At 38.8% G+C, this 25,219-nt stretch overlaps 1 protein-coding gene across 3 annotated transcripts in view; it reads right to left on the bottom strand.

The window, feature by feature from the left end:
- The window catches only part of rims1b (regulating synaptic membrane exocytosis 1b), a 64,940-nt gene that overhangs the window by 37,574 nt on the left and 2,147 nt on the right, over positions 1-25,219 (bottom strand). For 2 of the 3 annotated variants that reach the window (XM_061275606.1, XM_061275607.1), the window contains exon 2: positions 9,159-9,372. In XM_061275606.1, coding sequence (XP_061131590.1) covers positions 9,159-9,372 — 214 coding nt within the window. Of the gene's footprint in view, positions 1-3,585; positions 3,607-3,923; positions 3,936-9,158; positions 9,373-25,219 lie in introns of all 3 variants that reach the window. The other variant, XM_061275610.1, reaches the window with a different exon arrangement.

Raw genomic sequence — 25,219 nt, 5'->3', positions numbered from 1 at the left:
GAATATGAATTCAACACGCAAAATCCACCTGTTTTTAATCCATCTCAGGGAACGGCTATTTGGCCACTTTGTGTCGACTGTCGGCGAATAAAATTAAGTCAGTTTTTGGTCCGGACCAAACAAGCGGCCTAAAGGACTTTTCTGGTTTGAATACACCCATACAAAACATGCAGGACACCGGCCCTCGAGGACCAGAGTTGCCTAGGCACTCGGTCCAATGTTAGGCAAACCTCTGTCTATTTTTCAAGCTTGTTTGAAGACGCATTTTTATTCTTTAGCTTTTGACCCAACATAAGACTGAATTTGTTGTTATTGTTGTAATGGTGTCAACTTTATATATTCAATATAACTATGTAAGGTATATTTATTTGTGTTTCAATTGACTGTTTTCACTGTCTTTGTAGTTGTATCATTATCTTATTTGTAAAGTGTATATGTAAAGTGCTTTGTTATAGCAGCTGCTGTGAAATGCCCTATAAAATAAAGTTAGGAGGGTGCGGGTTCGATTCCACCTCCGGCCCTCCCTGTGTGGAGTTTGCATGTTCTCCCCGGGCCCGCGTGAGTTTTCTCCGGGCACTCCGGTTTCCTCCCGCATCCCCAAAAAAAACATGCTTGGTAGGCCGATTGAAGTCTCCAAATTGTCCCTAGGTATGAGTGTGAGTGCAAATGGTTGTTTGTCTCTGTGTGCCCTGCGATTGGCTGGCGACCGGTTCAGGGTGTCCCCCACCTACTGCCCGATGACGGCTGGGATAGGCTCCAGCATGCCCGCGACCCCCGTCGGGACTAAGCGGTACAGAAAATGGACGGATGGATGGATGTATTGTATTGTATTGTATTGTATTGTATTGCATTGTATTGCATTGCATTGCATTGCATTGCATTGCATTGCATTGCATTGCATTGCATTGCATTGCATTGCATTGCATTGCATTGCATTGCATTGCATTGCATTGCATTGCATTGCATTGCATTGCATTGCATTGTATTTGGTCAAATTGCATCTGTCTGAATGATTAATGGAATTTCTATTACTAATATCACAGTAAGATACATTACAATTTACTAATCGAAATGTATGAGAACATGTGAGAGAAAGAGAGGAGAGAGAGCGAGAGAGAGAGAGAGAGAGCGAGAGAGAGAGAGAGAGAGAGAGAGTCATGAAGCAGATATGTATATGAAACATTTTTCAAGGGAGGCCACACAAAATACCTATTTTACACATGATGTTTGAATTCCTCCTTTTATATTTGTGTTCTAGTAAAGAGACTGGGAAAGATGCCAGGTTTAGGACTGCTAATATAATACTTTTGCTCAGTACTTTTTACAATATCTGTGATGTGTTTGTTTCTTTTTGCACAAATTAAAAATTAAAAAATTAAAAATAAAACTTCTAAATTGAGGAATTATGGCACGAAAGTTGCCCACACGCCAGCAGAAGGCAGGGAGTGCCCACACACTTATAATAATGACAGTTCTAAAAACATATTTACAGTATTGTACCTTGTTTTAAAAGAAATTGTTATAATAATAAAATAGTTTAAAAAATATATTTACAGTATGTACACTTGTACCTTGTTATAAAAAAGTTGTTATAATAATAAGAGTTCTAAAAACATATCTACAGTATGACTACTTAAGCTACATCTACATGTTACACACACATGCACACGCACAAACACACGTATCATATTTATATTTATACTACGTATTGATATAGTATTTACATGTTTGAAAATATTATTTAATGTTCTAATATGTTCTAACATATGCACTTATACAGTTTAATATACACTTATTGATTCACAGAAAATGTATGTAAGTTAAAAATGAAAGGGTGACACTACTTTGCGGATTTTCACATATTGCGGGTGGTCTTGGAACCAATCATCCGCAATAAACGAGGGATTACTGTGTTACAAATTGGCATGATGTGGATAATATTCCAAAACGTATATGTTGAAAGGAAACAATGTTTAAGCAAACTTGGACTTGATTATTAGTTGCCTCCTGTGGTACAAAAGAGAGTCATTTTACGCTCATTATAGAAAGTGGATCAGGCTAATTTAGATCAATATCTCAAATAGAGTTATTTGCTATGAAACACTGATAACACTTCCAAAAATATTTTGGGGGTACCCATGGTTTTGTGTATTTGCAGTCATGACTGTTTTAAGAACCAGTGGCTGACTGTTCTCCACTGGGAGGCAGTGCTTCTCTAAAAAGAAGACTGACAGCATTTGTTCATTTCCTGGATGCCATCTGGAGCTAACGTAGAGATGAACAAACACTCACTATAAACAAGCCCCAGCAACGGTAGAAAGGTTTGTCAGGAAAACCTTTCAAGCACACGTTATGCTTCAATTTAAAAATGAAATTGGGAGGGATCAGTCTAGAGAAAGCTTATCCATCCATTTTCTGACCCGCTTAGTCCCCACGGGGGTTGCGGGTGTGCTGGAGCCTATCCCAGCCGTAATCGGGCAGTAGGTGGGGGACACCCTGAACTGGTTGCCAGCCAATCGCAGGGCACACAGAGACAAACAACCATCTGCACTCGCACTCACACCTAGGGAATACTTGGAGTCTTCAATCGGGCTACCAAGCATGTGTTTGGGATGTGGGAGGAAACCGGAGTGCCCGGAGCAAACCCGCGCGGGCCCAGGTAGAACATGCAAACTGCACACAGGGAGGGCTGGAGGTGGAATCGAACCCGCACCCTCCTAATTGTGAGGCGGACATGCTACCCAGCGCGCCACCGAGCCGTGAGAAAGCTTACAAAAATAAATATTTAATGTACCTCAATATTCAATTTGCACAGGTTCACAATGAAGACCAGATACTAAATACAAACTAGATAGCAAGGAGACAAGACAAGATCCAACTGGTGAAAGATATTGGGCTTCTGGAACATTAAACTTTAGGCTACAGTGGTCCAACTTAAGTATTGACACTGAGCCAGCCAAGAAATTGAAGAATCTTATTTGAATGTGAAGAAGCGGAAAATTTGGGTGCACCTAACTTTGTGCTGGTGCACCAAAGAAAAATACTTGGGTGCGCCAGGGCAACCAGTGCAAAACGAGTTATGGTTGTTCTAAAATAGTAACATATACAGTATATTTAATACACACTGTCCAGTTCAAAGCACTGGTTTCAAAAACAAGCAGGGGAAGCATGCACAGGCATTCATGTATCATAGTCATTTATAACAAAGTTAAGTTACATGCCAACTCAATGTCGATCTCCCAACCCAACATTTGCAACATTTTAATAAGAGTGTATTTATCAAAATCCCCCTCAAACTTGGCACTGTCATGCCTGCGGCCATCGGAAGGGTCAGGATTTGTCAGAAGAGTCATTGCCCCTGCAGATATCCTATGTCATTGTTCATGCTCACTTTGTCAGGTGACTGCATTCATTCTCAGAATTAGATCAATGAAGTGGTCCACGACCCGGGGACACCTTGACCATACTTCTTTCTACAAGACATTTGGACTGGACTCTTATCCTTACATCTGCGAATGAATACAGAGCCAAATGTGGAAAGGGGGGAGGATTCATGCAGCAAATCCATTACCCAGAAAGGCTTACCCTGTCCTTTACTATGATACACTTTGCGGGAGGAGGAGACAGACAATAAACGTAGTATTAGTCATAGGTTAAACGTCTGAGGAGTCTCAACAATGACAAAGCTATGGGGAAACGGTAAAAACCGTACACATTGCAACTCTCCGACACACACATCTCTTCTCCGACACACACATCTCTACTTTTTTTTTTAACAAGCATTCGACATTGAAGAATAAAAATTCTATTGTGTCCTAGTTTGGATGTATCCCTTGTCTAAATTTAATGTAGCCAATGGCTTCATGTTTCAGTGGCAAAACATTACAGTCACATTACACAGAGAACACAAAAAAGATGCTAACCACTTTGTCCTCCTTTGTGGCATGCAGTCCAGGTTGCAGTGAGAATTGGCAGAAGTGAGTGGGGAAGTGGAGCAAGAGAAACAGAGGAATCCAATAAACATGAAAAGGACAGAGGTTGATTTTGTGATGAAATAGTGGACAGATATGGGGAGAAGAAAGAAAGGTAAGATAGAAAAAGGGGGAGGAAAGGTGTTGCAAAGATTTGTTAATTACATTTTGCAGAATAGAGATCCCTTTACATTTCGTGAAAGACAGATGTAAGTGGGTGGGATGTTTATGAGCACTGACAGGAATGGCTGCAGTGATTTGAGCTTGTCATTGGCCTGGGCAAATAATCAGATTAATAAACCTGAGTTCATTTGTTAGGAGAAATAGTTTTTAGCGATTTTATGATATGACTTCTGTAGTTCTAAGTGTGTCTTGGTGTTGTGTGCCACGCCCACTAACAAAATAGCTGGAACTAGTTCAGAGAAGCAATGCAAGTGTTGTTAAATTAATAACTGGAGCAACCATTTTTCAAAAACACCACTAGCAAGTTTGTTTTGAGCTAAAAAACACACATCATAAGCTGAATCGTTTTCATGTTGTTTTCCGTATGACAATAGGCCAGGGGAATGCAATCACGGAGTCAGTGGTGCTGAACATTGCCAAAGACATGGTGTGTATTCATACATTGCAAAAAAAAACAGTTATCAAAACTTTTGACCCCGACATACGTATGTGCTTCCAACCGACTACTATTTCAATGCATAAACCTTGACAAATAACAAAACATCATGAGCAAAAAAAAAATGTCATTTAACTCAACAGTTACGTACAACATCTTATGAGTAATAATAATAATAAGAATAAATAAAGTATTACAAAATGAAAGCGTCCATTTATTGCATGCATCATAGAGGGCAATGGCATGCTAGGTAATCGGGAGAGCTGGGATTTTTCCCGGAGGGCCACTCCAATGTGTGGTGGTGGGGCCGGACCATCATTTATAGGCTACAACTTAATTAAGTTGAATAAATGTTTTTAATAAAAAAGAAAAAAAGCCAACATATTATGTCTTAGCATCGCAGTGTACGGTTTGCAATTTTTTCCAGCAAAGGTCAAATACATTTGTTTATTTTCAGTATTTTAATTAAAATCTTATTTATACTTCTCTTAATCGTCTTGTGATTTTTCCAGCATCAACATGCCTTTATTTCCCAATGTTTCACATGTAGGGGCCAAAATTTCCAGGTACACAGTGACGACATCAAGGCGCGACCTGGTGTCTGTTGCGTTGCTGTCACGTTACTACCCTCATCTGATAAGTATTATTTGTGTTTCAGTGTACAATTATGAACTCGTTTGAATAAAACTATGACGGTGTTTACGGTTGTGTTCATCTTGTATACATTTTAATCAGACGCTGGAGCTACGAGCATGAATTGAACGTCAGCTACAAGCCTGTTGACAGCACTTAAGTCAGATCAACAAATATCGTAGTAACCCATCGCTTGGCTTCTTTCGGAGGCCTTCAAAATGACGTAAATATAGTGGTGAGTGTGAGAAATGTTTTTTATTTTAACTAACTTTTCATTTTCTGTGATGGACACCCACAGTCAGCACATAAATAGTGGAGTTAAGTTATATAGCGGTACTCTATTATCCCTGTGCGCCTCCCATTTGGCTGGTTGGGTTTGAAACTCCCAGGCTGAAAAATGGTCCCAGCACACCACTGATAGAGGGTCTTAAAATCCATTACTTTTACATCTATTACTACGCCAGTCTCTTACCTATTGGAGGTGCCAACATCACCGCAATGCCACCCTTGAATCGATTTTTTTTGTTGTTGCTGGGAACCCCCGCCTGCCCTGACACCAAATTCCATGATCTGGACCCATCACCACATACACAATGAAAGGGTTCATCAACAGCGCACTACGCAGTGTGAAAATGCCTTAAAGTTTTCTGAATGCACCAGGAAACGCTTGATATTTATTTCTTTACTGTTTAATCTTGATTATTCCCAGCACAAAAGACATTGTTTTAAGTGTACTGTAATACCAAAAAAAAAAAAACTTTAATGAATGGATGTGGAGTAGAGAGAACTACAATTCTAGAGTATTGAACCATCAGCTTTTCATGACTACATCACAAAACACAAAGGAGGTTATGAATGTTGGGTGCTATATTTGAAGACTTAGATCATGTTTACCATTCACGTACATTTTCAGAAATAGTCGTCAGATAGTCATCGGTTATTAATGAGATCGCAGTATCTCTGCTAATTATGCACGTCATACACATGTGACATTTCTAGCCGGGTTATCCGGTCACATGTTTAATAAATATGGCAGTGCACACAGCATTTTTAAATTGTTTGTTTAAAATGCACCACATTACTGAAATATTAACTTGTCACTGATGTATGGGGAAAAAATGTAGAGTATCCCTTTGGTTAAGTGGTATTATGCAGCGCTGCAAGGGGTTTTGTCACAAATGGCTTGACTCCATGTGACCGGGTTCAAATGAACCCTTAGATCGTTCAGAAGTGACAAAACTATATTGCTGAAAAGATATGTAGCGATAATTTTTGTTTCTGATATTTCAAATAGTGAGTTACACAAGCATAAATAGATTAGTTCTCTCCGTCGCCTCACATTTCGACTGTCTTCTCCTCGCCACAATAACTACAGTCATCTTCATGCACAGCAGCTGCCAATTTGCTCCCACCTTGTAGATGTGTTTTTTAAAGTTAAATCAGCCACCGCAATTCATACCAGGCGTGATAAATCACGCTGTTTATGCATTCATTTTATTTACTACGCCCAGAATGTACAAAAGAAACTGCACATCGATTTTGCCTGCGTAATTTGGGGTTGTGCCTGGTTGATTGGATTCCACATCTTGGTGTGAGCAATCAAATTGCACGTTCAAACCTTTAGTTAATCTGGAATCCTATGTACGTATTATCCATACAAATTGTTAAATCTGTTTTTTGTTTTATTCAGGGACTGCATGTGAGACATACATCAATTCACTGGCATGTAATGGATTGTCTGTTATGATAATAATGTCGAAAACAAATCACCAAGCAAGCCTGCCTACTAAATTGATCTACTAATCTGACCCACCTTCCAGTTCAGTCTACGTTTGGTCACAGTGTGAGTCAAGGCTAGCTGGGTTGGTTGATTCCTGAGCAGATTGGGCACCAGCAGGCACAGGGTTACAGTCTCGTGGCCAACTACACTCAGGAGGAATCCTCCCTCTTGGCTTGGAGAAAAGCCCAGAAATTGAATGGAAGGAGTTGGTCTTAAAATAGCACTAACATGTATGCCGTAAGAAATTATTTTCAACTGATTTATCAAGAGTGAAAAGATGCCTTGAATTTGTCTGGAATACGTTATTTGATTGCATACGTGACATAAAGAAAGCTATGGAAATACAAATAACTGCGGTTTAATTCTGCTGAGCCATTTCATGATCCCATAATGGCCATTAACAACGATGAGACTATTAAGGTCCAGACCTCTGTAATTATTTTCCTTCTGATGTTTAGATTCTGTGTAGAAAATTTTAATTTGTTCAGACAATAGTTATTATATATTCAGTAGGTGACAATTTAATACCTATCTCAGTCTATAACATACTATGTTATACAACAACGGAACATTTTCGAGTGGGACGATTCCGTTCTGTTTTATTGAATGGGATTATGATTCAATTGGATATGTTACGGCTGTAGTTTTCGTCACGTAAAACAACGGCAAATCGACTTATACAAATGGTACATAATGTGTAGCTCCTGTTAAAGGTCAGATTGCAAAGATTTTTTAGGGTCTGTTAAATTCACATTCTCATTGCTAATATTTTTTGTAATACTCACCAATTCCGATCCTCGGTGTACAGTGTCCTGTATGTTATGTAGTATGTCTCATTACTGCCACGCAGCTAATTCAAATTCAAAATCGTTATCCATTATCTTTGAATCAGTTATGTTGCAGCAGTATAAAACATGCAGGGGACCAGGATTGATGACCGGTGACGTTTGAGTAGAGCACGGGCATGATACATGCTCAATAAAGTATGTTTAATGGCGAGCAACGTTTTGGAATTCGAGGAGCAGGACTATCTTGACACTCAACAGTCCACAGAAGTGGGTGTTGTGAGACCATACATGTTTGAGCCGGTCAGTGGAAGAAAAAGTGGAAGTGGTAACTGTGGCAGCTCCACGAATGAGCCTCAAGAAGCAGATTGGAAATACAGACTGGTATGTTTGTGCATTGATATATACTTTCTCTAGCAACTGAGACATGAGCCATGTTGTGTGTGTGCCATTCATTATTATGCGCCAGCCGTACATGAAATGTTAAAACGCGGTGACAATCTGGAGCTGCATTTCCCATGCATGAAAGTTTTGCAGGTCACTTGCACAGAAAAAAAAATGCTAGAGCAGCCACTTAATACTTTTATTTATGTGAACTCACATCTCCGGAAATACCCAAAGACGGGAGGGCGCTTGACTTAAACCACAGACGATTCTGAATTGTATTAAGTGAGAGGTCTTCTTTGCTCCCTGACCTTTAAGATGATGCAATATCTATCTCATGGGGTATGATACAATTTAAGGATGGTGCATTTTAAAATGATTTGATTTGCTTGAATAAAGGACAACTTTCTTATTCAAACCGGTTTTCGCTACACCCCTAAGTTCAGGTACAGTATTGCTGAAGTTGGAAAGACTGGTCAAAATAAACGTTTGCCTTTTTAATTACATTGAATATATTTGAAAAAGCATCATCAAATCTAATCGAAGATGGCTTGATATCCAAAAATTGGATAAATATATTTTTGGGGGAATGTGCAGCCATCGCTCTCAAACAGTCCTGTGTTTGGATTAGACACATAGCTTGTGGGATCAGCCTTATTTGCTCACATGATGGGAAAATGCAAGACACAAATAAAAATACAGATGTGATACAATAACAGGTGAACTTTTGCATTCAAGTGAGGTTCAGTGTTCAGTCTTTTTTTAACCATTTCACAACACTCCACCCTTAGTAAAAAGCAATCAGTCTAAGGGCCGACAGTTGTAGTGGTCCTGAGACATTCTTCCATCGCCCTTTGGTCTCCCAAAGTGTGACCAGGAAACAAAGAAGCAGATGATGAACTCACAGTTGTATAGCAGCAAAAGCAGAAATGATGAATATGTGAGTGGGAGTATGAAAGTGGAAAAAGAGATGTTGGTATCCTTACATTGTTGGAGCGCAGGGAGACTCGGCCCCCACAGCGGGCACAGAATTTGGTTTGGCAGTAGGAGCACAAGTGACCACAGCCATCTGCAAACTTGGTCTTGCGGCAAATGCCGCAGGTGGGTGCATCATCCTTCTGCTGTGTCTGCTGACGCCGGGTCTCCGCCCCGATGCGACGCACCTCTTGTTTATAGCTCTCAAACTGCTGGTGCAGTGTTCTGTGAGAAAAGGAGAGGGACTTTTTGGAAACTTGACAAAGTTCTGAAATATCGTGTCCAAACATCCACATAAACAAAAGTGATACATGTGTTAGGAATAGCTGAATGATTTACAGAAAAACTGACATAGTTTAGAACTTCTGAGCTCACTCACCCAGGCCTGAGAATATTCAGAAACTCGGATATTGCATTGTTGATCATTTTTGTTTCCGACAATTCAAAAAAGAAACGATCGTCTCTCATTTTTCCTAAACCTCTTTAATAGGAATGGAATAACCAGTGCAGTGATGCAAAGAGCCGATTTGTTGCCAGAAACTGCTTTCACACAATCAGAGTCGCGAAAAAGCCTCTACGTTCATGATATGAATTCGAGAAATAAAAGCTATTGATTCTATTACAAAAATGATCGTACATTTTTTTTAATTTTATTGTTCAATAAATTGATTCACTTGCCTAGAATTAACCTGCACGTCGGCCTCACAGTTAGGAGGCTGTGGGTTCAATTCCACCTCCGGCCCTCCCTGTATGGAGTTTGCATGTTCTCCCCGTGCCCGCATGAGTTTTCTCCGGGCACTCCAGTTTCCTTCCACATCCCAAAAACATGCTTGGTCAGCCAAATGAGCACTCTAAATTGCCCCTAGGTGTGAGTGTGAGTGCGGATGGTTGTTCATCTCTGTGTGCCCTGGGATTGGCTGGCAACAGGTTCAGGGTGTTCCCCGATGACGGCTGGGATAGGCTCCCACACGCCTGTGACACCCGTGGGGACAAAGCGGGACAGAAAATGGATGGAATTCAGAATGTTGCTCACCAATTGAAGTCATTGATTTGCAGAACTGCTCTACGAAGAAAGAATGAAATAAAATGTTGAGCCTTGTTAACTAAAGTGTCATGCTTAACCGTTGAACATGCTTCATCTTGCACTTCAACTTATTTTGAACAATTACTAAGGGAATTGTCAATTTGGTTTAACAAATCTGTTTTTTTGTGTGTTCTGTTTTTGACTTAACTCTCAGTAAATTGATTTTTCTGCCCTTTGTCAGACCTAACCGAAAGCTCTTTCTTTAAAATGATCTCTCACTGGTATTATTGAAAATGTATGTATCAAATGTTTTGTGGTAAAGTTACTTGGTATCAGTATTGGTGAGTATTGTATTGGTTGTATTGGTCTTGTATTGGTACTTGTATTGGTCTGGACGAAAAAAGTGGTCTGGAACATCCCTATTCTTGAGTAAATAAGCGCTTCTGTTTGCTGCCATGTCATTAAAACAGTGCAGCAGTTATTCAAATGATCAGGATTGTTGTCTGACTTCAGTTGAGCTTGCTGATAAGCTGATCATTTAAATCAGGTGTATTGAGGGAGACATATGAAACATTCAGGTTTGAGGACCAGGAGTTCCCCACCCCTACAAGAAGAAGAAGAAATCAATTTTTGTGACACCAACCAATTGATCTTCCCAGCTTTGGTCAAAAATTGTGTATTTTCACTCATGCCAGCAACCATGTCATTGAGAAACTCAAGAGTAAGGGGGCAGTATTTTTTTTTTGTATATCCAAAGTGTTCAGATCAGCTTTTCACACGCATTTTTGGAGATAGGCAGCTTTTGAAAGTCCTTGTTTGTGTATGTTCACCACATGGGTGGGCAGGCACGCCTGACACCTAACTATTTGCATACAAGCAATTAAAAGAAAATTGTCTACAATATGTCATCTTAAAAGAAACTTATAGCCATCCTTTAGTGGTACACGTTAACAGTACACTGTTCTGTTTGGAGGATCTGGTTCAGATTTAGATAAGAATAATTTTATTTGATATTGGAATTTGGGCAACTATAATATTCATACGTAATTCTAATGGAAAAACAACATGGTAGCTACGTCACTAACATGACCTTTGACCGCACACAGCTATCAATCCTACCAATGGGAACCAAGGGCTCAGCCAAGGCCAAGCACCATGGGAACAGCTGTCAGAAACAGAGGGTTCACAGTCGGTTGTCATGGTTACACGGTGGCGTCAACTGCTCAGTGTCAGTGGGTGTCAGTTCACCAGCTGTTCCTGTTCTTAGAGCTACATTTTCCTCATTTTTAGACTGCTTACAGCTGATGAAGCTGCACTCAGCAGCTCTTTTATTACATTAATAAACCATGTAAAAAAATGTTTGATTTCAGATTTTAACATTGAAAAAAAATGGCTCTGAAAACTGACAGTGAGTCCCATTCAATGTTATATAAAACATGTATGTATGTAAGTGCGTGTGCGACACAAGTTTCGTAAAGCATCCAGCGTGAAAATGCTATAGTACGAATAAAGTATTAAAATACTGTGTAATATCCTATAGCACACATCCTAATTTTTCACCTCTTGTGCTCTGCTAGTCACTGCAGTCTGACTAATTAGTAGTGTAGTTACTCACAGAAGCGCTTCCACATTGATTGATATATCTGTAGATAATTTGGATCTTTAATACAAAGCCAAGCATTTTACAAAGCAGAGTCTTTCTCTCTTACAAAAACTGCCTTTCAGTCAAGATGAGGGAAACAAGTGACAAATGAAAGCATAAACAAAAATCAAGATGAAAATTGTGGGACATAGACCAGTGGAAGAAAAAACACAATGCATTTGGCGTCTCTATAAATAGTAACACTTGAGAAAAGGGGGAGATGATGGTCAGAGGAAAAAAAGAATGAGGAAGAAGAGACCGCAACAGAATAGATCATACTTCCGTAATCCTGTGTTACTACTTGAAGCATCTCTACATCATGTGCAAAGGGAACAGACAAAGTGAAGAAGGGAAAGTAAAAAGCAACAGATGTTTGCTTAACCAAATGCAAACCGAATTTTTGATTGCTTTCTGCCACGATGCTATGGTGAGTGGTGACTTTGAAATATTTGCCTCTCTCTTCTGTTTGAAGGATTTAAAATGTTAACTTCATAATACAAGCAGAATTAAAGCATGCAGATGGCCCGTCTGTTTCTATCTGGCAGTCACGAGTTCTCAAACAATCTGTTCTATCTTCCATGTCTTGATGAGGCTTGATTCTCAAAGAACCCAACTACAAGTACCGTATTTTCCGGCCTATAAGGCGCATCGGACTATAAGGCGCACCTTCAACGAATGGCCCATTTTAAAACTTTATCCTTATATAAGGCGCACCGGACTATAAGGCGCACCATTAATGCATCATGTCAGATTATCCAAATCCAAATCATTCTCCATTTTATCTTTTTTATTTCAACTTCAGACGGAAACAAATTACTTTATAATCATAAAATAATGATCATAGTCTTTTTAAGTCATGATTCATAGTCTTCAGCGGGCCACTTATGATTGATTTTATGACACAATGCTTTGGGCCAGTTTAAATTTAGGAATTTGGTCCATATATAAGGCGCACTGGGCTATAAGGCGCACTGTTGGTTTTTGAGAAAAAATTAGGTTTTTAGGTGCGCCTTATAGGGCGGAAAATACGGTAATTAATTATCAACTCATAAACCTGTAAGACTGACCAGAGAGATAAATTGTGTGTGCCGCGAGTGGAGCACTTAATGAGTGTTCCAAAACCAGCCGCTATTGTATCGTGGGCGTGGATTCATGTTGGGAGCGTTGTCTGTCACAACAACGACTCCATGATTTTGCCGGAATAGTTCCAAATCGGCTCCCTTTATGACATCTGCTATATTCAATGTGGGTCTCATTAAGCGGGCGAGTTTGCAAACAAAAAGAAGATGGCCAAAGGTAACAGAGCTCATGATATGCAAGGACAGTAAATCTGGTGGCGTTCAAATCCCACGCGATTTGAACGAGGAGATCTCGTCCCATCCTTAACATGAACCATCGCTACAATAGGTGTTGATTAATAATAGGTGTTGATTAATGATTTCTAGCTCATGTTTGCTCACTGCTGTATTCTAGTGGATGATGTCAGCCAGAGTAAATTAAGATAATAGCCCTTTGTTAAAACTTGTGTTTTTTTAATTGGAGGTCAAACCATTGCAGGACAAAACAAATCTAAAAGGAAACTGTAAGTCATTTTCAATGAATGCAAGCGCACTCATCTAGTAAAATAAATGTAGTCAGATTACTAAATTTGAAATACTAACGCATTATATTACAAGTAGCGATGTTTTGATTAGAATTTTGTGCGACCGATAGTCCATTAGTGTGATCATCCGAAATTGATTAGATTCTGATCACATGTGGCTCCGGTGTAAAAAAATTAATTTTAGGGCTACGACAACCAATTTTGTTTTTATAATGATTGATCTGATTGATCTATGAGAGACTTTTTTTCAGGTAATCAGATTTACTTTTATAGAATGCAGAAAATGCACGTACAAATTATGATTCAATTACTGTGTTGGTCTGTAACATGTTAAAAATTTGAGGGAAATGTGGCTTGTTATTTGCCCCCAGTAAAAGCACCTGTTTGCAAATGTCTAATATGGATTCAACACAAAGATAATCACCAGTCAGGTTTACAGAGAGCCTTGACTTCCAGTTAAAATGAAACCGAATTACCAAATCTTAATACTGATCACAAGGAAAATCAGAATGGAATTTCAATTGGGCTCAAAGGGGAGCATGTTCCTGTTCCTCCAAATTGTTTTGTGGTTCTTAACCTGGGTTCGATCGAACCCTAGGGGTTCGGTGAGTCGGTCTCAGGGGTTCGGCAGACCCTCCACCGCGGAGGTCCGAACACACTTTTATTGTGTAAATTCGTGATAATGCATATCTGAACTGGTCTCGCAAAGGCACACTGATTTGCAGGTATGTAATTTGTTGAGTTCATGCATTGTGTTGGTTTTGTTCTTTGAAAAAGGTGATGATCATGCACAGCTCATTTTGTGCACCAGTAAAAAAACATCTGTGTCTTGAATTTGAATTTCCTTTTTCATTTTTCGCAACAGAGGCATTCGGTGAATGCGCATGTGAAACTGGTGGGGTTCGGTACCTCCAACAAGGTTAAGAATAAGAACCACTGAACTAGCACCACGCTGAAATAGGTGTGTTGACTGATGACTAGTTGACTCCTTACTGCCCTCTAGTGGAGGATCCCTAACGATGACCACCACAAGGAGGATCATATAATTATAATTACAATAGCGCTTGTGTGTATGCTTGAGATCAGCCCATTGCCAAAGACTGGCTGGAGTAGAGGTTTACTTGCGGTAAGTGGTGGAAACATAAATTTGAGTGAATCATGGAGATGTTCAATAAAGCATTTGCTCATGATTAGCAGCGAAGGAAGGAAGTGGCCTACCACTACAGCGTATGGGTCACCCAATGGGACAAATTTGAAATGCTTGCACGATTAATTGCGGTCATTTTTACAGCGTGTTAATTTGCAGCGTAATTGATTAATCTAATTAACATGTTAAAATGACAGCCCTAATGTTGTTCCTGTACTTGTATGTATTGTGCTCAATGACAATAAAATTGAATCTAATCTAATCTAATGTAAAATACAAAAGCGCTGATCTCACAGCCAGCTGGAGTAATCACGATCACAGTATAATCCCCTTTCTCTATTTCAGAAACCTCAGCTCGCTCTGTGGAAAGAACACACACAAAGGCAAACATGTACACATGCGTACGCACACGCGCACATGCACGCACACACACACATACCACTTATCACTTCCACTTGATTTTCTTCCTCTCTTCACTTCATAACCTGCTGCTATAGCAATAACTTCACACAGGTAAAAATAAAAAAGAATTGAACTACAGTGTAAACAAAATAGATAAATAGATATGAATCTTTTCCATTTGGTACTCAGTTCAAATAGACATACAATTTGGAACTGGCCTAAATTATACACATAAGTAAAAGTACCGTATTGGCCCGAATATAAGACGATGTTTTTTGCATTGAAATAAGACTGAAAAAGTGGGGGTCGTCTTACATTCGGGGTCTAGACATTATCCTCATTCACAACGCTAGATGGTGCCAGATATTTTAAAGCGAATGCTGAACTTAACTCCCCAGGCCAATGCGAACTAAATAAAAATAGCGGTAGCACAAAGAAGAAAAATAAAAAATAGCGGTAAGAAAGAAAAGAGAAGAAAATAAGAGAAGAGATAACAGAAAATGGAGAAACGTAGCAACAATCTGGAGGAAAGTGGCTCGAAGATCGGCCAGGTTAACCGGCAGCTGAGAAATTATGATGCAAACGTCAAGATGATGGTGATAAATGAGGCAGAGCGGCCGCTTTCAAGAGCTCGACTTGCGGGTGTGCGCGTACGTGGACGAGAAACGAAAGGACGGGATGCCCATCAGCAGAGCTGTCATTCAGCTCAAGGCCATGGAAATAGCCAAAGAGCTAAACATACCCACCGCTGACTTCAAAGCAAGCCTCGGCTGGTGTAAAAGAATGATGCCGCGTAACGGACTAACGCTGCGACGTAGAACAAGTCTAGCCCAGGGCATGACCTCTGACTTTGGAGAGAATCTGTTGTTTATTTACATTTCAAAAACCAGAAGCCATTCATTTACAAATGTGATTGCACTTTAGTTTACATATTTAAATGTTCAGATATTGTGATACAGTTTTTGCATGATTTGAATGAGGCAAAATAACATGCTTTTTTTCTCGAATATATTTTTATAATCATTTGTTTCAGATGTACTGTAATGATTTTCTGTATAAAAATTAAATTTGGAGTTCAAAAAGTATTTTTTCAAACTTGAGTCTTGAAAAAGAGGGGGTCGTCTTATAATCAGGGTTGTCTTATATTCGGGTCAATACGGTAAATACCATGTCACTTCAGGTGAAGGTCCTGTTTTCATTGTTGGAGTAATTGGTAGTATTTTGGGTAAAACTATTCTGGTTCAATATAGTTGCGCAATACAGTACAATAATAATATTTTTCCTTTTCAAACTTAATAATAAAAAACGAATGAATCAATTTGTCAGTATATTTTCTAAAGCTATGGAAAAAGCTTTGTGCATATAATAGGAACACTTTGAAAATATGAAATGTCTAAAACAGAAAAATGATTTTACTGGGTTGTGGTAATTCACTATCAATATGTATCGCAATTGACAATTACACATGTGATGGATATCTACCCAAAAGGACTGCGCTAAATTATTCTATAGAAGAAAAAAGGCTAATCCGATTTGGCTAATAAGATTTGTGGCACAATTAAAAGCACGTAAGCTATTTTGTGCACAAAAGCACATTTTAAACGTAGGCAAATTGCCATGTGTTAGTGTGACGACTACAGACAAGAAGAAGCAGAAGCTGAACCAACAAAGAAGTGTGTGCCCTACCCTACGCAAGTCAAACTAAAGCTCCATCTAGTGTGGAAACTGAGAAGTTCTAGCTTCTTGTGCGGGCCATATTCAATTATGTTTGCAGAATTTGCTGCGGGCCAATAAAAACTGGAGTTGGCCCGCGGGCCGTAGTTTGGACACCCCTAATCTAAACGTACATGAGATTGTCTAACCTAACAGAACATGTACACATTGCTGTTGCTCTCTCTTCACTGAAATAATAAAATACTCCTAAATAGATTTCTCAACTGTAATGCATGCACTCCTAGAGGGTTTTTGTTTGCTAGTTTGCATTGTATGAACCTTTAATGAAGGTTGGGGTTATCAACAATTCTGCTTTCGGGTAGAAGTCTTCTGCAAATAAGCATTTATTTAGTTAGTTATTTATTTATTTACTCAACATTAAAATTGACACAAAAATTAGCTACATTTGTTGAAAATGAATTTCACAAGATTTCTTTAATTATATTTTTCATAATTGTGCTTTATTCAATTTGATATCAAGTGTTTTATTTGGTCTTTTAATTAGTTAATTTGCTTTTTATTTTGAATTGGTTAAAAAATCAATAATTACTGAGATGGAATATTTATATTGTGAAACATTTTCCCACCATACTAAACACATTATGTTTAAAAAGTTTCTTTAACCTATATGCTGACCAGTTTATTCCACTTTTTTTTATAGTTGTGTTGACCTCTTATTGAAGGGAAAATATTCCATGTTAAAATGAAATTAACATACAAACTGTTTCCTCTGAGTCCTTATTTTTAATAGTAGGAAAAAAAATTATGTCGATAACAATACGAAATACAGTACTTGTATTGTGATACACTTTTCACTTGTATCGCCCAGGCTTAAGTGATATCAAATTGATGTCACTGTAAAATGTTTGTCTTTCTTTGTCATTGCACTGTTTTTCCAATCTGACAAATAAAACTTGTAATAATTGAAAAGTTAAAGTACTGCATTATGTGCTTTCCATTCCATTTGTTTTTAAAAGTTTCAGATAGGTCAATGAATTAGGAATAATCATTGAATTCAAAATCAGTTCTTCTATGATGGCCTATTAGTGCTATAAAATAGCAACAACACTAGCATCTTGATTTATTTTTTGATTGATTGACAATTTTATTTATCCAAATATTGAAATATACAAATAATACCGAGCTTCCTGTTTGTTCTCAGATAAAATCCTAGCATAAAACCAAAATGAAATTGAGGAAGCAAAATAAACACATGGAGAGAAAAAAGAAAAAAAAACATTTGGAAAGGAGTGAGAAGAAGCATAGCATATTCGGCTACTTAAAGTGTGACCCATTGCTACCCGGACCATGCACAGAATGAGCTGGGAGGAGTGAGAGAAAGATAGTCTACTCAATCCCCCCATTAAAATTTAATGCCAGTGACATCTGGGGGCATTAAAATGCTCTGCTCACTCTGTCTCTCTCTCTGAAAAATGATTATTAATGTGATCAGATCATCTAAATCACAGTTGTCTTAAACTAATTATATGTTTTCATTAGGGGTGTAACGATTCATCGATACACATCGATTAATTGATATAATGCTCTACGATTTATTGGCATCGAGGCTAAACGTAAACATCGATTTATATCGCCGTGTTTGACCTCGGACATCAGACGGCACTTTATTTTGAAATCCAGTTCATTGTTGCTTGCTTCCTCTTTCCGGGCGCAGGGAGCAGTGCGCCCGGCGTTGTTGTGTTGTGAGCAGAGCAGGCACGTGAAAGGGGAGTCGACAACTAGTACGCGGCTCCTGGGCTGGTGCTATGGCTAGTGTCCAAGAAGACGAGGAAATTTGCTCCCTTTTGGGCTTCAAGTCATTCGTTTGGAAGCACTTTGGATTCCAAAGAAAAGATGGCTCAACGGACAAGACACGTGCAGTTTGTAAATCCTGCCATGCGGTGATCAAATATTCAGGGAGCACAAATCTCGCCGCACATTTAAAGAAAAAACACGACATCAAAGTTCAGTGTTAAAATAAGCACTTTGTATACTACAATACTCTTGTAATTTCCTAAATAAAGAGTTTGCAGTACCTTGTTGATTTTGCGTATGGATTGTTATAAATCAGGATATTGTTCTACATTTTTTATTTTAAAAAAAATATATCGATCGTAGAGCACTATATCGTGATATATCGTGAATGAATCGCAGCAGGCTTTAAGATATCGGCAAATATCGTATCGTAGTTCTTTGTATCGATATGATATCGTATCGTGACAAAACCCGCGATTTACACCCCTAGTTTTCATATTTATTGTGCATTGATAGTAAATATTCCCACTAAGTGTAAAAAAAGTATGTATTCCATGTCCCGTGGGCCACAATTGGCCCTCCAGCAATTATATCTGGCCTACCAAATGCCGTTGATGGAAAAAAAAACGATAATTAGTAATCACGTTCTGCTTAAAATGTAATTTTGTTAATTACGCCACTTTGGTGTTTCGTATTATGCGGCCTGTATTCACTATCTAGGCACTCGATTGGCTGCGTAACCTCATGTGATGTGATCACATCAGAAGAAATAGACTGATGAAGCAGAGACTGGCCCACAACCCGTTACTTCCGCAAGCTCTGGAAAAACAAAAGCCAGCCATCCATGCTCAGTAACATAAGGACATAAGAACATACATTCATCTTCCAATTAAGAAAACACAGAAAGCTAATGTGAGCAAGCTAGAGCAAGCTAAATTCACGCTGCCCAGGGAGTAGACAACACCACTCACTATAGTCATTCTCCCAATTTTGCAGCATCAATACTGAAGGTTCGTCAATCTGTCATTGAAAAAAAAAAGAAAAGAGCACTGCCTACAAGCTTGGCGGCTCGGTGGAGCACTGGGTAGCACGTCCGCCTCACGGTTAGGAGGGTGCGGGTTCAATTCCACCTCTGGCCCTCCCCGTGCAGAGTTTGCGTGTTCTCCCGGGGCTCGCGTGGGTTTTCTCCGGGCACTGCGGTTTCCTCCCCCATCCCCAAAACATGCTTAGTAGGCCGATTGAGCACTCCAAATTGTCCCTAGGTCTGAGTGAGAGTGCGGAAGGTTGTTTGTCTCTGTGTGCCCTGTGATTGGCTGCCAACCAGTTCAGGGTGTCCCCTGCCTACTGCCCGTCGAAGGCTGGGATAGGCTCCAGCACACCCGCAACCCCCGTGGGGACTAAGCGGTTCAGAAAATGGATGGATGCCTACAAGCTCAAAGCTCATAGGCGCAGTAGGCAGCCAAAGTCCTTTTTTGTCCATATGCAAGCTGTATCGGATTTTTTAAGACAGTCTCAATGACTCGATTCCTATTTTTTTTTAATCTGACCTTGGCCATTTTTGTATGTGGTTCTAGATTAGATACATATCAGATTTATTGCAATGTGACCGCCGTCTGAATATCCAGGTCGGAGCAATCGTGGGTGGGCAGACAGGGGTGGGAGGGGGAGTGACTGCTGCAAAGTTGTTTTGAGTAACAGTAATGATTTTTAATATTGACTTTAATCTATATCTGACTTGGACCTCATCATGTGCTCTTGGGTGGCAATGGCGTGACGTCCTCTTTAGTGACGTAACCATGAAATGCGATCGAAAAGCCTCACCTCATTTCCCCTAAATACTGTATTTCCACCTCTTCCCGAATCGCTCCTCTTTGGATATGAGATAATAAAAAGATAAGCCCAAGGAGCCTGCTCGTTAGTCCATATTTGCTTTCACAAATGTACTACGATGCAAGTGACACAGCAAAAAAATAATGTGAACGCTTACACAAAAAAAATAAGATGATTGCTCCCCAAAAAATCCAAATTGAGTATTATGACCTCCGGAGAGGAATCGATTGGCCATTAAAGGATTTGATCAGCAATCACTGGTGGTCAACGAATCGGAGTAGCCCTGCAATGGAGTATTAGGTATCACCAAGATATTGAATGCTTTTATTTGTCTTATTTCCCTTAGACACTGCATTTACAGGTACATTGTACAAATTTAACAAAAAGTTAACATGGAAAAAAAAAGATCGAGTCCAACATGCATACAGTGAACTCAATATTTAAATATTTCACAAGACATTTCCAAGTGTGCTATTTTTACAACTCGATTCATAATTCAGTATTAACATTTTTCTCCGAGACTTTGACACACTTGGATCTGCTTGAGAAATTGTTTTGCTTAATTTTAAAAGTTTGTGACATAAATGGGTGATCGGGGTTGTCACAATTTTTACACTTTTATATATTTCTAGAAATCAATTTAGCCATCCATCCATTATCTGAACTCACGAGAGTCGCGGGTGAGCTGGAGCCTATCCAAGCAATCTTAGGGCAGTAGGCGGAGGACACCCTGAACTGGTTGCCAGCCAATCACAGGGCACACATAAATGGACAACCATTCGCATTCATACGCACACTTACGGAAGTGTGCGTACAATTTGGAGTGCTCAATCAGCCTACCAGGCATGTTTTTAGAATGTGGGAGTAAACTGGAGCACCCAGAAGAAACCCACGCATGCACGGGGAGACGCCACACAGGAAGGCTGGAGCCAGAATCTAACCTCGCAACCTCTGAACTGTGAGGTGGACGTGCTAAGCAGTCCCTCCACCGTGCCCCCATCGTGCTGCCTGGAATCAATATACGTATGATATTTTTTTTAAAATGATTGCTGTTCTCATTTTTTTTTCTTTATGAACGTGAGCATTGAAGTCAACAAAGAAAATGTTACCAGTGAGCTTAAAAAAATCAGTGAACATGGCCAAAAACAAACGTTAAGATAAACTATTGAGTCCTCAAGAATTGCTGACACGTACGCCATGGCACTCTGCCTTAAATGCTTGTTTTACCTTCCATAAACTGAAAATTAAAGATTTAATTGAATTACTAAAAATAAAGCATTGGTTACGGGGATGTATGATAGATGTGGGGCAAGTTACTTCTAAAATGTGATCAATTACGTATGCATGTTCAACCCAGTCTGAAATGGAGAATTATTTTCCACATTAATCCTATATTACATTTACACTGAAAACTCTCAGGTGGAGCTGAATGGACGCTTGCAATGTTAGGTTGCTGAAAAAGTAACTTTATACAAAAAATGTGTTTGATTTCAAATGGTCACTGCTACGCTCCTAGTCCTTCTACTAAGTGACAGCACATTTTTGAGAAAATTGCCTGAATTAGAATGTCAGTATGGTTTTAGTTAATCTAATGGGAAATATCTCAAGTACTGAGTATAATATTATATATGGGCAAAAAAAGGTATGCCTGAGAACTATTGGGAAAATTCCGGATGCACAGGTTTCAAGGCCATACCACAGCAACCTTCTATCCCTAAAATAACTTGCCATATGAGGAGTTTAAGTCAATACAGATAAAGTCTAGTACCAGTATACATTTATCACCACCAGCTGTTCAAGTCTCAGGTAATGCTGATGGGACATTACTGACTGGAGGGAAGGGAGCTACAAATTATACTGCAAACAGCATGGCAGGGGATCATGTGTATAGGGAGTACCGTAATTTTCGGACTATAAGTCGCACCGGAGTATAAGTCGTACCACCCATAAAATGCCCAAAAAAGTGAAAAAAAAACATATATATGTATATAAGTCGCTCCTGAGTATAAGTCGCCCCCCCACCCAAACTATGAAAAAAAACGCGATTTATAATCCGAAAATTACGGTATATGTAATAAATGAAAATAAACAAAATTATTTTCTATCGCGCCTAGCATCATTACGGTGTGGGTGAGCTGTTGCCTATCCCAGCTGACTTGTTGAAATCTGGTTGTCAGCCAATCACAGCGTTGTTGTTGTTTTTAAACGACAAACGACAAAGAATAAACGACAATGTTTAATATGGTTGAAATCTTGCATGCAAATGCTACAGACAGGTCTCGGACCAAATTTAAAATCAGAACCTTTTTACTGTGAGGCAATTGCGCTGATTACGTGCTGCCTATTTTATCAACAAAACACCTTAAATTTACTTGCCAAAGATTATGCTAAAAATGTAATAATAATAGATCTATAACAATAATCACACTGTAATCTTTTAAACATTGAAATGGGTTGGTCATTTTTGTATCAGCTGTGTGTGCAGCTGCAACAATCTTGTCTACGACTCTATGTTATCTTTTTTTTTCCTGTTTGTCACCATAAATCATTGATGAGCAACTTGTTCAGAGGAGAGCTTGCTTTAGAAAACTCAAAGCTCAAATTACCAGTATTGAGCAAAACATCACGCATGAGTCACCAACAACATTGGAGTCATTCAACTTAGACAAATCATGACAAAGTGATTGAAGATATTCTTACAAACTTACACCGAATGTTAAGAGCAAAGTTTTAAAAGTCTGATGTCTATGGATGCTTTTAACTGTGAAGGAAAATAGTGGCAAGCAGGAATTAAAGTACTATAAACTACAATTGTTGCAAAAAGTATACAATTTGGAATATGACCAAAATTTTGATGAGATCTGTGAACACGTGACGTGCATAACTAATGTTAAGTTTATTGTTTTTAATGGAATCATATATGACATATGGTCCAATGATATTTTGATTAGCAACGTGATATTTCCTCAAAATGGAATTCTGTCAAAATGCAAAGTATGGTTGGAAAAGCCACTTTAACCTGAGTACAATGCAGCTAGAATTTTGAATGTGAGGTAAAGTGTTCCAAGAATTTTGTTGTGAAAATTGCCTTTTTGGTGAACCCTTATTACTGCCAATTGAAAGTCTGGTGAAAAGGAAAAAGAAAAAAAAGGAAGCCCCCATCTTTGGCAGACCCACTTCCGTCATTCCTCAGTCTAGACAGTGTTCCATCTCTGAGACAGAATGCCCACTTCTGGTGGCCTATTTCTCAGGAACTACTTGATGGATTTTGCTCAAGTTTGTAATACAGTACATCTACTTTTAAAGATATTGAGTACAACTATGAAGTTTGGTGCTACAAAGATAATTCTACTTGATGCTATACGCTTGTCTATGTGTGTATTTGTGTAGCCAGAAGAAAGCGGTCGGGGGAAGCTGGGATAGGCTATAGCACACCACATGATTGAATGAGAAGTGATGTTTTCAAAAACAAACTAAAGTTTGTAAAGCATCACGGAACAAACTGTGGTCTAAGCCCATTTTTATAAGTATACTAGCATGCTATTGTTTTAGTTATCAAATACAAAAAATAATATATTTGCAATATGAATTAAAAGACACCATGTATTTGGCATGTATTGATAAAAAAAAACCTCTCAAACGTCTTACACCATAATCATATACACCAAAGCATGATATTGTTTCTTATTCATTGGTTCTTAGTGTGTTACCATATTCTGAAATTTATTTTCCATTCTCGCCGTACTGTATCTTAAGAGTGATCAACGTTAAGTACAGTATTTTCTGTTGGCAATCTCTGCCACAACGTTTTGTGGACAGAACACATCTTCCACATTTAAAGCCATGAACATGAGCGTGAAATACGTAACATCAAGTATGCTATGGGAAATTAACCATTTCCACTTACCGTAATTTTTGGACTATAAGTCGCTCCGGAGTATAAGTCGCACCAGCCATAAAATGCTCAAAAATGTGAAAAAAAAACATATGTAAGTCGCTCCGGAGTATAAGTCGCATTTTGGGGGGCAATTTATTCGACAAAATCCAACACCAAGAACAGACATGAACGCGCAACAACAGGCTAAACGATACGGTATGCTAAAGTGACAAACACAGACAAGGAGCTGAGAACGGGCCTGACGTAACATTCAGTTATTTAAAAAAAACATTACATAAATAACACGTTTATAAAACCATCTGTCACTCCAATTCATTGAATCCATCGATCGTCCTTTGTCAACAATGCCGTGTGCCGCGCCGCAGTTCAAATTACTCCACAGGCCCATACAACGATATATAAACTATATTTTAAATAACTATCACATAAACAACAATATTATCAAACCATTTGTGTCACTCCAAATCATTAAATCCATCGATCAAATTTCTCATCCTTTATGTCATCCTGGTGACAGAGGACATGTCCAGAGGATATGGCGCTTTAAAGCGTTAATTACTTTGTCTGATTGTAAGTAAGTGATGTGTTAATGATCAAGTAAAAATTTGTGAAAAAAAACATATATATAAGTCGCTCCTGAGTATAAGTCGCCCCCCTACCTAAACTATGAAAAAAAACGTGACTTATAGTCCGAAAAGTACGGTAATTTTATTTAAATAGTGTTTTACAAATTTGAAATATTTATTTGTCTATCAATGCCTATAATTATGGAGATCATAATTGTTTACTTTTTCTTTCGTTTTTGTTTGGTGCTGTGAGTTCATTCAAATGTAAATTATGTTGCCTTGGCTCAATAATATGTTGGTAAAAGAGCATGTCTGGGAAAGAATGATCAAGTGGTTCTTTCCCAGAAATTCCCACATTCCAGCTAAAGCCCCATTAAACACTTTGCTGGAAAAGCTGTACAACTAAAATATGCCTAAATGAGCTAAAAGGCAACATTTATAAAATAATGCAATGTACACTGCCAAGTGTTTTGTGATAATGAGAAGAGACAC

The sequence above is a fragment of the Syngnathus typhle genome, linkage group LG3, assembly GCF_033458585.1.
Source record: "Syngnathus typhle isolate RoL2023-S1 ecotype Sweden linkage group LG3, RoL_Styp_1.0, whole genome shotgun sequence".
Classification (NCBI taxonomy): Eukaryota; Metazoa; Chordata; class Actinopteri; order Syngnathiformes; family Syngnathidae; genus Syngnathus; species Syngnathus typhle.
Note: the sequence above shows the minus strand (reverse complement) of the source record. Positions and strands in the feature narration are given on the sequence as shown.